Source organism: Typopeltis vanoorti, chromosome 6, assembly GCF_054136105.1.
Source record: "Typopeltis vanoorti isolate ZY-2024b chromosome 6, IOZ_Tvanoo_1.0, whole genome shotgun sequence".
NCBI lineage: Eukaryota > Metazoa > Arthropoda > Arachnida > Uropygi > Thelyphonidae > Typopeltis > Typopeltis vanoorti.
Window position 1 is genome coordinate 86,625,245 of NC_143554.1, and position 15,324 is coordinate 86,640,568.

The 15,324-nt window shown below is 35.3% G+C and overlaps 1 protein-coding gene across 4 annotated transcripts in view; it reads right to left on the reverse strand.

Annotated features, from left to right (window-relative positions):
• Positions 1-4,253: 4,253 nt before the first annotated feature.
• Positions 4,254-15,324, reverse strand: part of LOC150105668 (voltage-gated inwardly rectifying potassium channel KCNH6-like) — a 373,820-nt gene continuing 362,749 nt past the window's right edge. For all 4 annotated transcript variants that reach the window (XM_090394297.1, XM_090394298.1, XM_090394296.1 and 1 more), the window contains one exon: positions 4,254-7,306. In XM_090394297.1, coding sequence (XP_090250423.1) covers positions 7,064-7,306 — 243 coding nt within the window. In that variant the 3' untranslated portion in view covers positions 4,254-7,063. The remainder of the gene's footprint in view (positions 7,307-15,324) is intronic.

The window sequence follows — 15,324 nt, forward strand, 5'->3', positions numbered from 1 at the left end:
CACTCTGCTAATAATCTTACTGTTTCGGAATACCACTTCTCATACACAACTGACTGATACATATCTGACAATGAACTATCCAACTTACTAGTCACTTATCCAATTCCATATACATTTCTCTTATTCAGTGAATTTGCCACCTTGATTTAGTAATAGGCAGATTGCTAAAACATGACCCCCCCCCTTCCACTGCTAACAAAACCATGTGCTGACTATCACCAAGAATACTGCTATTATCAATCCAGACCTGAATCATAGCCTTCACCAACTTCTCTAATACATTAATAACAGCTACAGACACACAGTTTAGCTTACAATTTGTAGCCTCAGTCTTATCTTCCCCCTGCCTTGTGAAGTGGAACAATTTTTACTACTTTCCACTCCCTTGGGACCTGTCCTGTTATGTGTTGAACAGGTGTGCTAAAGGTGCTGTTAATTCCCTATAACATTCTTTTCAAACACACAGTGATATATTGTCATGTTCTACTACCTTATTTGCACCAAGTTTACTTAATTGCTTATATACCTCCTCTTTACTCACCGTAAGTCCCTCCTCTGCTGTACTCTACACTCCAGCTTCGCATGTTGCCTTCATGAGAATAAAATACCCTGATAAACTGCTCTTTGAATATTTCAACTATATCCTCTGCATCAGTTACTAATCTACCATTGTCAACAACTACATCATTCTCCCATAGTTATTCTTCTTACTACATGCCACATATTGAAAACTCACTAAGATTTTTCTTGGCTTGATCAACTAACTTTTGCTCTCTTTACCAACTGAGTAATCTTTCTGGTCTGCTGTTTGTGCTCCTCATGCAAATGATTATTAACCAACATTCATTATATGTTGCCTCCATAGTATGCCTTCTTCAATATTTCAGGCTTGATCACTTCATTCTATTGCTTTTACTCTTTATTTAGACTTTTCACCTTTGGAATGCACTCAGACATTATTACTGCTGTTTAAGTATCTCTTGACCAGTGTCTAAGCAGCATCCATCATCTTTTCATTCAACCCTTCTTTCTATACTATAGCTCCTAGTTGTCTCCTAAGCTCTTCATAATCACTTAACAACTGGCTATGACTTCTTCACAGCCAGTTCTCTTATAAGTGGTTATAGCCAAATATCATATACATTTGATATTATCGGCCTCCAAATACACAGTGATATATTGTGAAGTCCTACTGCCTTATTGACATCAAGTTTACTTAATTCCTTATATATTTCCTCTTTACTCCCCATCAGTCCCTCCTCCACCATACCCCTCTACACTCCAGTTTCTCACCTCACACCATATTGCTTCAAAATCACTACCACTATTTTACCCTCATTTCTCAACATTTTGTGGACATAATTCACCCACTGTTATCAGCAGCACTCCACCCTCACTTCTTGCCTTTCCTGTTTTCACAAAAAAATACAATATCCTTCCATTTCTATTCCCATCAAGATATCATTCTAACCATGCTTCACTAACTATTTTTGGGACAATAAACTTAATCAATGCAACAATTTCACTTCCCTTATTTCTGGTACTCCCGACATTTATAAAAGTTTATAACAGTTCATTTCTTGGTCTATAACCACTTCTACCCATGCTATTCCTTATCTGTGACTGCTTATACTTTGTTGCACATCACAACTTGTTTAATATGTAATGATACTGGGGTTGATTTGGACATAATATACAATCATTTTCTGATGATGCAAAGTTGGAGGGAATGATAAGGGACATATTATGCAGAGTATTTTATTAATGATGATTTGCTACATGTGGTGAATGAAGCAAAACACCTAAGGTTAGAAGACAGAGAATTTAGGTGTCACATTCGCTAAAGCAGTTAAGTTATCACATCAGATAACTACAGTCTTGAAGAAAACATTAACTTGGAAGAAGGACTTTAATGAGACCACATCTAGACTATTATGCACAGATATGGTCATTTGAGTTCAGTAGAAATGAGGAGACATTAACCAAGATGATAGCCAAACAAAGGAATTATGCATGTGAGGACCAAGAGGAGATATGATGTAAACATACAAATTAAGGAGATTGTATGATATATACACAAATGAGATAATGCAACTTACGGCAAGTGGGGAAAAACACCGAGCTATCCCTGGAAGCTTGGTAAGGAAGCATGTAAAGTCCGTGTGTATGTGTGTGTGTGTGTGTGTGTGTGTGTGTGGTGAGTATATGGAATGGACTACCAGTATTGTGATTGCATCTTCAGTGTTTTTTCAAAGAAAATATGAATAAGTATTTAGGTATTGTATGAGCTGGAACAGACTCTCCCTCGAGGAGCCATGTAATCACTTCATGCAGGAGCCAACATAATAATAATATTAAATTGTCATCAACAGCTCCTTGATATCATTAAATTATGTAAAATATGTATTTTTTATTAACTCTTAAATTGAACGATAAAGTCATTGGCAAAGTGAAACTTGCATTATTTTATTTTTTGTCATGGCTCCAAAGACAATATTTCCTTTCCTTTTTTCTGGCCCACTCTTTAGGTCTCATTTAAATCAGTCATTGTAACACATATACAAGGATGAAATTTTATGTGACATTTTTCAAATGGTTTACATTATTTATGGAAATCTATTGATCTATTCAATAAATGAAAAATCAAGTTTTAAAGCATATGATTTAAGATCGTTTTATTACATTATAATAATTTAAATGCGATAACTAGCAGGCAGCAGGAATTATATCTTGAGTACAAGGAATTATTTTATCACTTTAAGGCTGATTTTATTTAATTTTTAGTCCATCCCAACCACAAAAAGGTTTTGATGTATAGTATAGTATAGTATACTTAGTGTTCATTCAGCAGGCTAAGAATTAGATAATCCAGACTCTTTTGTGCTAGTCACCAAACACTGAAAGTTTCTAAGCCTCCAGTAATCAGAGTGGTGGTACTCTTACACTGGACAATGAAATCATCTACCATCTTAATTCACTAAATTTTTAAAGTTAGTTTTATTTTTAGTGTTATCCAAATTTAAATATGAATGATAAAGAATAGACAACAAAAGTCAATTTTTCTTAAAAAATGCATTATTCTTGGATAATTTTGTATATTGCAACTCACCCATTGGTTGTGAACAAAGACCTAGAATTTTGGGTTATCTTTGAAGTTTTTCTTTGGATTAAAAAAAAAAAAGCTATATCCTTCATTGGGACTTTAAGTGAAAGCAAAAGGATAATGAAGTAAAAGAATATAGAAATTAGGCCATGATATTTGTAAAGTAATGCTTTAAGTTGTAGAAGGCATTCTGAGAATATGATTTTATAAATTATACTGATAATTATAGTCTGGCATGGAATAAGTTTCCAGTGCAATAATTTAAGATAGCATTTATTTCCAACTGCATTTATCAAACAATACTAGAAATGAAATTATGGCTTTCTAACAAATAGATGAAATTTGGACATGTTATAATTACAATTTTTGGGTTCCAGTAAGTATGATAATTTTTAAACAAGTGTAGAGGTATGATTTGTTAGCATTTTTTTTTTTTGCCATAGTGAGTATCTATAGTTTCAATAAGGAATACTTTTTATGTCACTTTATTTTACTAGAGTTAGTTCAGTGTTTTCTGGTTACATCCTTAGTCCCTGTTTCAGCTTAGCTTTTTGTGTTATAAAAAATAATAAAAAAAAACCACTTTTACTGTACCTGATTTGGTTGTTAGCTGCAGAAAACAGGTAAAGATTTCCTCTTGAAATAAGTTAAGTGTTTGAACTTCATGGATCAGAAATGACAGGATGCTGACCTTACTTTTATTTGCAGTGCTTTTAAAGTTTGCTTTAGAAACCCTGTCTTAAAACTACAGCTTCACTTTTGTATATGCATTATTTCACTTGAAATTATTCAGTTAGGTCCTAAAAAGAAATGGGGCACCTCCAATTAGGATAAAACTACATTCAATCTCTGGTATTATTGCAGTTAGAAAATGTACTGTTGTAAATGGAAAAATGTAAGCATAGTGATGATTAAGAACTTACAATAAAATTTAAAGGAATGTATATCAAACCATTCTCAACCATTTATGTTATATGAATAACTTGCAATAAATGCACATAAAACAGTAAATCAGCAGCTCAAAATAGACACTACCTGTTATTTACAATTCATGTGTAAAGCAATTGGGACTTAAAACCTCACTAACCATGAGTGAAAGTGGAATGGCTCATAATTAATGATCAAAGTTACAAAATAAACAGTACACAGGAAAAATACAGGGGTAGTTTATATTTCCTGTTACATCGAATGCCCTTTTTTGGAATCAGATTCAAATATAAACAAATAACTTTAAATTAATGGTTTTAACTGCACAAATTCTCTGCAAAAAAAAAATAAAAAGTAATTATTCATTAATATGATGGCGCACACGACATATTTAGAAAGTGAGACAAGGAAATATCAATTCCCTTGAAAGTATCCACGCTATTATAAACCCAAACTCGAACCTTGTACTTACTCCTTCAGGGTTCTGCATAAAAAATACAGGCTTTACTATTCTTTACTCATTTTTGCTATTAATCTCCTATGCTTTTTTCATCACAATATAGACTTGATTCTACAGGAAGGTAACGTTGTCTGGCAAATTAATAACACAAAAAAGCATAGTATCTAATGTAACAGAAATATAATTAATCTGAAGTTGCTTAATATCTGAATAAATTACAAAATATGTAGTGGGATCATTTCACATATATTGTTGCTTACATATGCTTTTATTAAAACTAGTGGACTGAAAACAAAAGTTTACTTTTCAAGCTATAGGATTATAGAACTGTTTCTTGGAGAACTGCGATTAAGTGGCAGTAGAAATAACAAAGCAAGGTGTAAAATTCCTGAATAAGGAAATATCCACTACACTTTCTAGAAGGAATGGACAAGTTGTTGGGTTGCTTTGTCCATTAATAGGATTGAAACAATCAGTTTGAGCACAAAACCATGAAGAAATATTTGAATCCTTGGCTGCCAATTTTTTATTCTGCACCCGTAATGGAAAAGACTATGCTTTCCCAAACTGATAAAACAAAATATAAAGTGTAGCATAAAGAAAATAAAAGGTTTTTAAGAATGTGCTTACTGCTTTCTTTATATGACAGCTGTATAGAGATGTGCAGGACTCAAAGATATTATTGCATGTTGCAGTGTTCTGTACCTCATTCCAACTGACTTGGGTGTTTCAGCGGTACATGAATAAAAAACAGGGGAGATGGTTGCATAGGTATCTTTATTGTAGTTAACCAGTCATAGAAATGAAGCGGGCTCAAGCAGAGAACCTGATAACAAAATAATCTCACGGCCAGCAACGGAATAGTTTGCTAACATTGAAAGGAAGGCCTCGTCTTCAGCATAGTTCCTGTTCAAGGGCACCTCCTGGGGGGACTCTGTACACTAACATGCTAAAAGAAACGCGGCCTGTGTTGTGTATAAACAATTCATTGTCTGTAAAATATGTAACAATTTATATAAAAATGGAGCATTTTAAACAACATATGTACAAGATTGGTGAGTAACTGCTATACATGACTGGGAGGAAAGCAAACGGCCCCAGACTGACCGAATGGTGCATCACCGGTAAAGCTGAACTGCAGTGAGAATTCAAAAGTTGCATACTCGAAGTCCAGCAAAGCCCGGTTAGTCACTGCACACATACAAAGTATTGTGCCGGACTGTAGACTCCTGTCTGACTCATTTTTGTGCATCCTCTTACTGAAGGCAATAGAGCAATGAGTGCTTTTTTTTTCTTTTCTTTTTTTTTTTTTTGCATTTGAATAGGAAACGGTTAAGTAAAAGTGTTACTGGCTGATGCTAGTGAATGGCCCGATAATTCATGTTTAACTACACTGCTTAAAGGTGCACATGTTAGTAAAAGGTTACATTTATGATGTTTGCCAATGATGCATAATTTAAATGGATTTTGTTAGCAGATTTTTAAAAATGAGTTCTAGGCTATAGGTGAAGGAAGGAATTAATGTTAGGCTGCACGCAGTTGGAGTCAGTCACCTGTTTTGCCATTAAAGAAGATTGTGATTGTGTTATAATTTTCTAACTACTGGCCATTGAAAAGACCAATGGTGCATAGATTAGTGGATTAATCTATGTCATTGCCAAGGCCTCTGGTATAAAACCAACTGGGCCACATAGTGAGATGCTACATGCAAAAACAGTGCCAGTGTACGATATTTCTTACAAGAATTCCGGGCCCATACCAGTAACAAAGGCAGAATTAAGTATATTAGGCAATGAGGTAATACACCTCTCTAAATCCTACTATGTACAGTTCTGAAAGCAGAATATGAAGTTCATTATAAAGCCAGAGAGGATACTGAACTTGAAGCTAGTCCATAGTAGGAGATGTCCAGTTGCTGTTCGTTAGCAGAATTAATCCTAAATTCTAGTCTAGGCTTAGGTTGGACAGAGTTGTAGGGAATCACAGCTAGCACACACTTCCACTAGGTGGCAGCACACTTGACAATAGTTCTTTATTAGTAGCACCTGTAGCCGACCCATCAAGAGAAAAAAAGAGAAAGAAACTATCACAGAACGGTGGACTAAAGCACTCCTCTTGATATGGGGTTTGTTCTGTCTCCCTGAGTAAACCACTTAAAACACCTCCATTTTGAACGTAAGCAGGGACACAAGAAAACACTTACCCTTCACATTTTTTGTACACAGGGTTACGTGCTTAATATATGTCTATAGCACGTTATGTAACAAGGTGAACAAAAATAAATAAAACTTGGAACAAACTGAGCTTGAAGGAACTGAAAACAAATAACTCGTTGTTTTGTTAATCCTTATTCACAGGCACTAATTCAAAGGAGACAATTTCAGGGCAGGCCTGTCATTCTTCTGATTAGCTTGGCTGGGACACAACCACATGGGCGAGATACTTAAATCACAGCACACATACTCCCTCAAGCACATTTCAGCAATTGAAAGACTCATCCCACGGCGTTGTACACATAAAAGAAAGCCCATTAGGTAGAAAAATAAATCCAACCCTACAACAATTTTATGTATTTACACATCCGATGACATCGGGTCTCTAGTATGGGCTAATGGTCGTTTTCCAGCCTCTTCACTTGAAGTCTTTTGCTCCGCACTGGAGGGTCTACTGTCAGCCTCTTTTACTGATGAGAGAGTTCCTGTTGAACCAAGAGATAACACATTTCTTGCTTCTCGAGAACCTTCTTTTTCTGATGTGAGTGGATCAGTCTGGTCGGACGAGTGTCTATTAAGCCTGCTGGGGCGAAACCGAGGTCTCTGCAAAAGATCAAACCATTGCTTAATTTATATTAGTGCACTTTAACTGATACCACTTGAAAACAAATAATATTTTAAAGCAAAAGTGTGTAACAATCGGCCAACAAAATAAAACTGAAGGATCATTACTTTGCAAATCAACATAATGGTAGATTATATTATTTTTTCATCTTTAAATTGGTTATAGAATAATAAGAATTACAAATATTTGTCAAAATATTCAAACAATATATATTAAGTCAAAAGAAGCATGAAAATGTTTTTATGGATAAAAATACAGCATCATCAGTGCTATTTAGTTTTTTTTTTTTTTTGATACTTTAAAATTTTTAATAATGACCCCGTACATGAAATGTTACAAGACTTGTAACAGGAGAGTGCTATAAGGAAAAACGCATAATATATTATTATTATTATGTGACATCTCCAGGGAGTCCAAAGACTCATCGAGAGAAAGTGTGCCAACAGCATCGAATGATTGATCCCTTCCAACTACTAACTGCGCTCAAACTTGCTTAACTTTTTGCATGAACCATTAGTAGCAGAGGCTCTACCAATCAACCAACCTTTATATATGTTCCTTAAAGAGTTGGGGATTATACTCATTAGGAAAAACAATATTTGAGAGGTTGTTCCAAAAATGCAGAGGTGGAGAGATTGAGAGAAAATGATAAGTTAGTTCTCATTTTTGAAATTATGGATTCTACAACCGTGTTAAAATAACTCTTTTTATTATCCCGATGTTTCGATCTTCATATCAAGATCATCATCTGGACCATACACAAGACAAGCTGCATTACATTGCATTACAAACTGTAAGCTAGAGAAACAATGAATTGATACCTTCAATTGGATTCAAGTGAAAGTGAAGTAGGATCTTTCTTGTAAGTAATAAGACTGGTCTAAATTTCAATACCATTGAAGTTCACTGAGTTGTCTGCAGAACATTTGAAAATAGTGAGGAAAACAGTATTGAAATCATTGGTTATGGAAGATATTGAAGTTTGATCATTTTGGGTACTGCAGGGCTTCTTGAATAAAAAAGAGGAAGAGAGTAGCATCATCAGCAAAACTGTAAATAGAATTTGAAGTCAGAGAGAGAATGTCATTGATGTAAATGAGGAAGAGTATGGGTAAGAGCACAAAACACTGGGGTACTCCAGTACTGATAAAAAAATCTGATGAGAGGAGGCCATCACCATGACATGCAATGAACATCCTGCAAGAGGGAGACCATAAAATGGTATCTTGTTCATGCATTTGATTGTGACAGACACAATCAAATGCCTTTGAAATATGAAGTGCGACATGGGTTTCTCCAAATTTTTCCATGGCATAGGTTCGAAAGGTAAGGTTAGCAAGGAGATCTGCTGTAGAACAAGAATGGAAGAATCCATATTGGTGATCATATCATTAATTGGTGGATCTCTAATTGGAGAAGAAGTTGGTTGTTGCTAACTTTCTAACATCCTTTCGAAAGTACTCAGGTAAGAGCAATGGGACAGTGATTTCATGCCAGACCTTTATCAACCTTTTTGGGTACAGACTGGATAAAGGCATGCTTCCATGCTCTTAGCTGGATTCTGGATAAATATGACAGCTCATATAGGCAATACAGAATGGTAGTATAGTATAAGAAAATAATACCATATAGGGAAATCCAGAATGTTAATTCCAGTGTACACGTTTTGAGCGCAACTAGAGCAACAACCAACTTATTAGTATCAAGACTAATGAAGATTTTTCTGTCCTGTTGATAGATTGGAGAAGGCAGTGAGTAGTTTGCAGTATTGCAGACTACTTTCCTTGGTAATCTGAACAAGAGTTGTAGGAAAATTCTGATGTCAAGAGGTCTGCCTTATCCTTGGGTGAGGTAACCATAGTATTATTAGGATATGAGAGAGAGAGAGAGAGAGAGAGAGAGAGAGAGAGAGAGATGGAAAACAAGGGCAGAAGCTAGGTCTAAGCAAGGGACCAAAAGGTTCAACTGCTAATGATCAGTAAGCAAGCTGATTGCATTTCATTTATAAAGTCTGCTTTGGAACTGTTAACTTTTTTACACTTCTTCTTTTAGGCTGTAATGAAATGTAATCTGAATGAGAAGCTGAAGATTTTGATTTGAGCCATTGAACATATGCATTTTCATCATGGACTTCAGAGGAGCATTTAGACCAGGTTATAAGTTTCCAGCCACTCATAGCCAAAATGGCTATTTAGGCCTTTTAGAGTACATAAAAAAAGTATTATCCCTTAATATGTACTTTTTTTTATCATTATTATTATTCAGATCTCCATTGCAAGCACAAGACTCATGGGGCAGTTTGCTTTAGATAGCACATGATACTATCATACTCCTGAAGTTCATTTACAGTCTGTACTCATCACACTCTATCAGGCAATGTATTCCATGCTCCTATGTTTCATGCAAAAAACAAAAGTTGCTTCTCTCTCTCTCTCTTTGCTCATTATCCCTTTAGAATAGCTCTTAGAATAGCGCGTTTTATCACGTGGAAAGTTTGCCCAGTGTCCAGAATTTTCCATGACTTAAATGTCACAGTCATATCTCTTTGCTTTCTGTTCATCAAGCTGTAGTTATATCCTCTTACTCTGTCCTCATAGTGGTCTGCAATCCTGATATCTCTGTTACCATCCTGATATTATTGCTTTTGTACCTTCTTTAAAGTTGCTTTCTCATCTTCAAATTCCAGTAACATCTGAGCACTAATTCAGATGCAGACTGATTATGACCTTCTACAATCACTCGGAATCACCACTCTGTTATCTCTTAAACTCCAGGGAGTTCAAGGACTCCATTTATTTACTCATACTAACTATTTCTCTCTATCCTCAAATGCATTCACTGAAGATGCACTCACAAGACAATGCATAAAATCGAAAAGTTGCAGAAGTGGTAAGGAATTAGTAGGACTGAGAAGAAACAGAAGTAGGTGGTCCAAGGTAAGAATTGAGATCATGTAAACAAATGAGAAACTAAGTAAGGTGAAAATTATGTATGGAGACTATGATCAGAGGAGAGCAAAAGTGTAACAAAATCATGTTTCCCTGGTGCAAAAATTAATGATATTAATCATTCCATACAGATGGAAAAAAGTAAAGAACTAATTGTCTTGTCGGAACTAATGATCTGAGAGGTGAAAAGTATTTTATGAGGAAGGATGTGAAGGAGTTGTTGGATGAAGCAAAAAGAAGACCAAGAAGGTGAAAATTGTAAGTCTCAATTTGCCTCTATCATAGCAAATTGAGGAGGAGGACGTTGATAACAAATGAATCAATTTGCAGATTGTGCAGAAGGAATGATGTAGGATTTATGGACTTATGGTCTGAATTGGACAGAAAGAAAGATTTGTATAATGCTGATGAACTGCAACTAAATGATTTTGGTGTTAGATGTCTAGAGAAAGCTTTGTTCACTGAGCATGGTGAAGTGGAAATTCAGGAAAACTTAAGCAATTAGAGTAGATACAGATGAGTGTGTGTGAAGGCATCCATGAAGCGAGTGAAGGAAAGTAGAAGTGGATGGGGACCTAACGGGATGCTGCGGTTTCTGTATACTAATGCTAGAAGTATCAGGAACAAGAGGGATAAGTTTTTGGCATTAGTGAGACTTGGCTAACAGTAGATGATGTAGTTACACTGATAGAATGTGAAGGGTTTAATATTTTCAATGAGAATAGAGAAGACAGGATTGGTGAGGGGGTATGATGATAGCAGATGAATTGCAACCAAAAAGAATAAGAGATAGGCAGGAGGGTGGCTGTTCATTTGAAACACTCTGGTGTGATATCAAGGTCAATAAGACAAATTATATGGTTGGTTGTTGCTATAGGCCGGGGGGGGGGTGTTCCAGGGATGATCTGGATGACATGCATCATCAAATTAGTACAATGAGTGCAGGTTGAGTGATTATTATGGGGGATTTCAACTATGGAGATATGGATTGCAAGGAAGAAAGATCACATAGAAGGAAGGAAATGGAATTTATTCAACTGCTGAGAGATAACCGCTTTAGGCAACATACATTATGGAGGGGACTTGGGGAGCGAAAATATTTGGCCTCATCATAGGATCAGAAGAGCTATCCATAACCAAGGTACATTGCCTCCAATTATGGAAAGTGACCATGTGGTCTTGACTTTGCATATTGCAAAACATGAAGAATATTTTATCAAGAAGGGGTATATGTGGAACTATATTTAATGATTATGACAAGATTAGGAGGAAGCTTGAAGTTGTGCCATGACATAAAGCCCTTCACTGGAAGGATATTAGTGAATGGGAGATAATTAAGGGGCGTCTCGATGAAGCAATATTAAATTGTATTACTAAGGTTAGGAGGGTTAATCAGGTATGAGTTAGATGGATGAGTAGTACCATTAAGCATTATTTGCAAAAATACAAAACTGTTGTGGAGGGTGTATGAGGAGAAAAGTGATCTGCAAGATCAGAAACAGTACAAGGGTCAGGCAAGAAAGGTAACCAGCATGGTATGGAAGGCAAAATCAGATTATGAGAAGGAAACTAGCTGAGCAGGCCAAAGGAAATCCGGAAGAATTCTTTCATTATGCTGCATTTAAAAGGAAGAATAATCTTAATGAGTGATGACGAAGTAACAGAAGCAGATAAAATTATTGAGCTACCTAATGACCACTTTGCATTGGTATATCATCCAAGTGAGGTAAATGCTGTCACACATGTGACAGAGAGTGATGCGGGGAACATAGGTGGATGGATTAGATGGGATATCAGCTCCCCTTTTGCGAGAATGTGCAAGAGAACTGGCAATGTCTCTGACTAGGTTATTTAATTTAAGTCTCACTTCTGGTAGAGTTCCAAGGAATTAGAAAGAGAGGAAAAATAATTCATTTGAATAAGAGAGGTTTTAAGACTGCAGTAGCAAATTATAGACCAATCACTATTTCATTTCAGGAGTGGTGGCAAAAAAGTACTGAAAAAATGTACTGGTATGAAGTCAGGAATGGGTGGATAAGAATATGATATTCTGAGGGGCAACATGCCTTTGTGAAGGGTCAGTCATTAACTTTTTATAATAGAATGACAGCTGAGTTCGATAGAGTAAATGGCTATGTGATGATTCTACATGAGGATTTTGCAAATGCATTTGACAGAATACCACATGGAACTCTGTTATGCAAATTAGAACAAATGGGGATGGATATGACACTAGTTATGTGGATAAGAGGGTGGCTGCTGGACAGATATCAAAAAAGTAGTATATGGAAGAGCAAAATCCAGCAGAAAGGAGGTAACTAATGGTGTCCTGCAAAGTTCTGTGCTAGGACCATATTGTTTAATTTGTGCATAAATGATATAGGAAATAATCTGAAAAGAAATATTCAGTTGTTTGCTGATGATGCAAAATTAGGTAGAAATAAAGACAATGTGGAGAGCTTGCAGGATGATTTAAATAGGCTATCAGTATAGGTATCAGTTTATGTGGAGAAATGTAAAGTTATGCATTTTGAGACAAATCGATTAATGCTGCTAAATGAAATAGATGAAGCTAGGGATTTAGGGGTGCAAAAAAAAATATTGTTAAGGTAGCTCATAAGATTTAGATGCGAGAGACCAATTTTGAGTGAACTGTGGAACATTGCCTATGAGGATAAAATGAGGGTGTGTGGATTGTAGAAGTTGGTTGATAGGCAAAATAGAAGGGATATGAGAGAAACACTAAAATTACTTAAAGTTTTTTTTTATAGGATTGATGCAGGGGAAATGTTTCAGAACTCGATTAGAGGGTAAAGAACAAGAGATCATCCCTAGAAGTTGAGTAAAGGCATGGTTGGTAGGGGTATGAGGCATAGATTTTTTGATTGGAGAATTGTGAATGAATGGAATGGATTGCCAGTGTCAGTTGTAATTGCTTTGTCTGTTAATGGGTTCAAGAAGAGGTATGATATATTGTGTGAATAGTTTGTTTCTCCCATGATGAGTCTTCAGACTCTGGGGACGTGTCTATACAACAATAATGTAAAGTGCATATAAAAATAGCAATGCAGTTATTTGTTGCAATGACTTGACACCTTAGTAATGCAACTGCTAAACTTTTAACTATGTTCACTATGACCCCAATTATCTGTCTTCACTGACTACATGAAGCAAAATTCCCCATTAATATAATACTCTGCTTGTAATGCCCTTTCCCAAATGCATAATCTTATGTTTGACAACACTAGTCAATATCCACTGTCATTTGCTCATGTAACTAGTGTTCAAGTCGACGGAAGGAAATAAATTGTATTGACTATATATAAGGTCAGATTGTATCAGTTATATAACTTACTCTTCCAAACCGCATTCATCAACAAATAATTGGATATCATCCCCCCCCCTCCCCCAAGTGGCCCAAATACAGAACACTGTAGTATACCACTGTTCATCTTCCTTCTGTTAGATTCTGCACATCCATACATACATACTTTCTGGTACCTGTCAGTTAGCCACTCTTCTGTCTATGTCAGATCTGTTTTGTTTATTAATCCTTTTGAGTTTGAGATTTCCCCCTTGAATGCAAATTCTGTCAAATGTCTCCATCAAAAGTATTGCAAAGGTATAACTTAAGTTATACCTTTGCAATATTGGTATAACCTTTCCTATTATCCAACTCTGCTGTTATTCTGTTATAGAACTTGGACAGATTACTAAAACAAGCTCCACCTTTAAACATTCATGCTAGGCCATGTTTAGCATGTGTTGACATCTTGCTGAAGTTCTCGTGACTATAACATTTCCCCTTTCCATCAGACAGGTGCATTTTCACACACATCAATATATTCACACATTTGTCAGTATTATATATGTTACGCGCAGATTATGAAATTGCACAATTACCAGAATGCGCAACATTTTTGTGCATTCCATGAAGTGAATAACGCTCTTGTACAGTTCGTGGAATCCTAAAATATCATTTTATTAAGTTAATATGATGAATCGTCGCATATTATGTAAGCCATGGGTCCTGCAACTCATTCCAATGAGAAACTAACCTTACTAAAAATGACGAAAGGAATTCTGATGTAATGCTGTACAAATTTACTGTAATTAAAACCTAATCATTACATATTATATAAGTCGCATGTCCTGCAACTCACACCAATGAGAAACTAACCTTACTAAATACGATGAAAGGAATTCTGATGTACAAATTTACTGTAACACTTGACTAATACTATTACAAAAAAATTCTTAAAACACAGCAACTTGCAGCAACAACTAATAAGAAATGCTCTTCACCAGTTTAGCACGAGTTTCCGCACATCATGCACTGCTACTGTTACTATGCAACCAATTCATGAAATGAGCAGAAAACGTAATGCTCATTTCATGAATTGTGCAAAATTCTACACATTTCACAAACTTTACAAGTGTGTTATACAGTTCATGGATTGTGCGATTTCATAATCTGCGCATTATATATATATATCTATATATATATATATATATATATGACACACTACTTCCAAGGTTTTTTGGTAGCCTATTTATATATTACTTTTATGAACTGGTAAAAGTAATATTTATGAACTTATCTTCATGATATAGAAAATGTTACAAAAGAAATGTTTTCTTATTTCAAGTTATATAACATTTGCTTTTAAAAATATTATACATGGTATAAATGGGTGGATTTCTGTGCCATGTGAATTATATATAATATATAAATATCTAGTGATATTTCTATTTTATGATTATAACATCACATGTTGTGTACAAAAAAGATCAAAAGAAAACAAAGTCAATAATTGTCATTAGTAGTTACCACTCTTATTTCCTGAAATATAGAATTGCTCTTGATATGACTGTATGATGAACTACAGTGAGGTATGTTTTCTGCTTATATTTTTCCAACTGTTTTATGTTAATAAAACATTGTTTCCAAAAAGGGGAGAGAGAGATGTCCACATTGGAAAGAATTTGCACATGTACGCACATTATCGTTTATAATTGAACTTGCAATTATTTCATATACTGTTGCT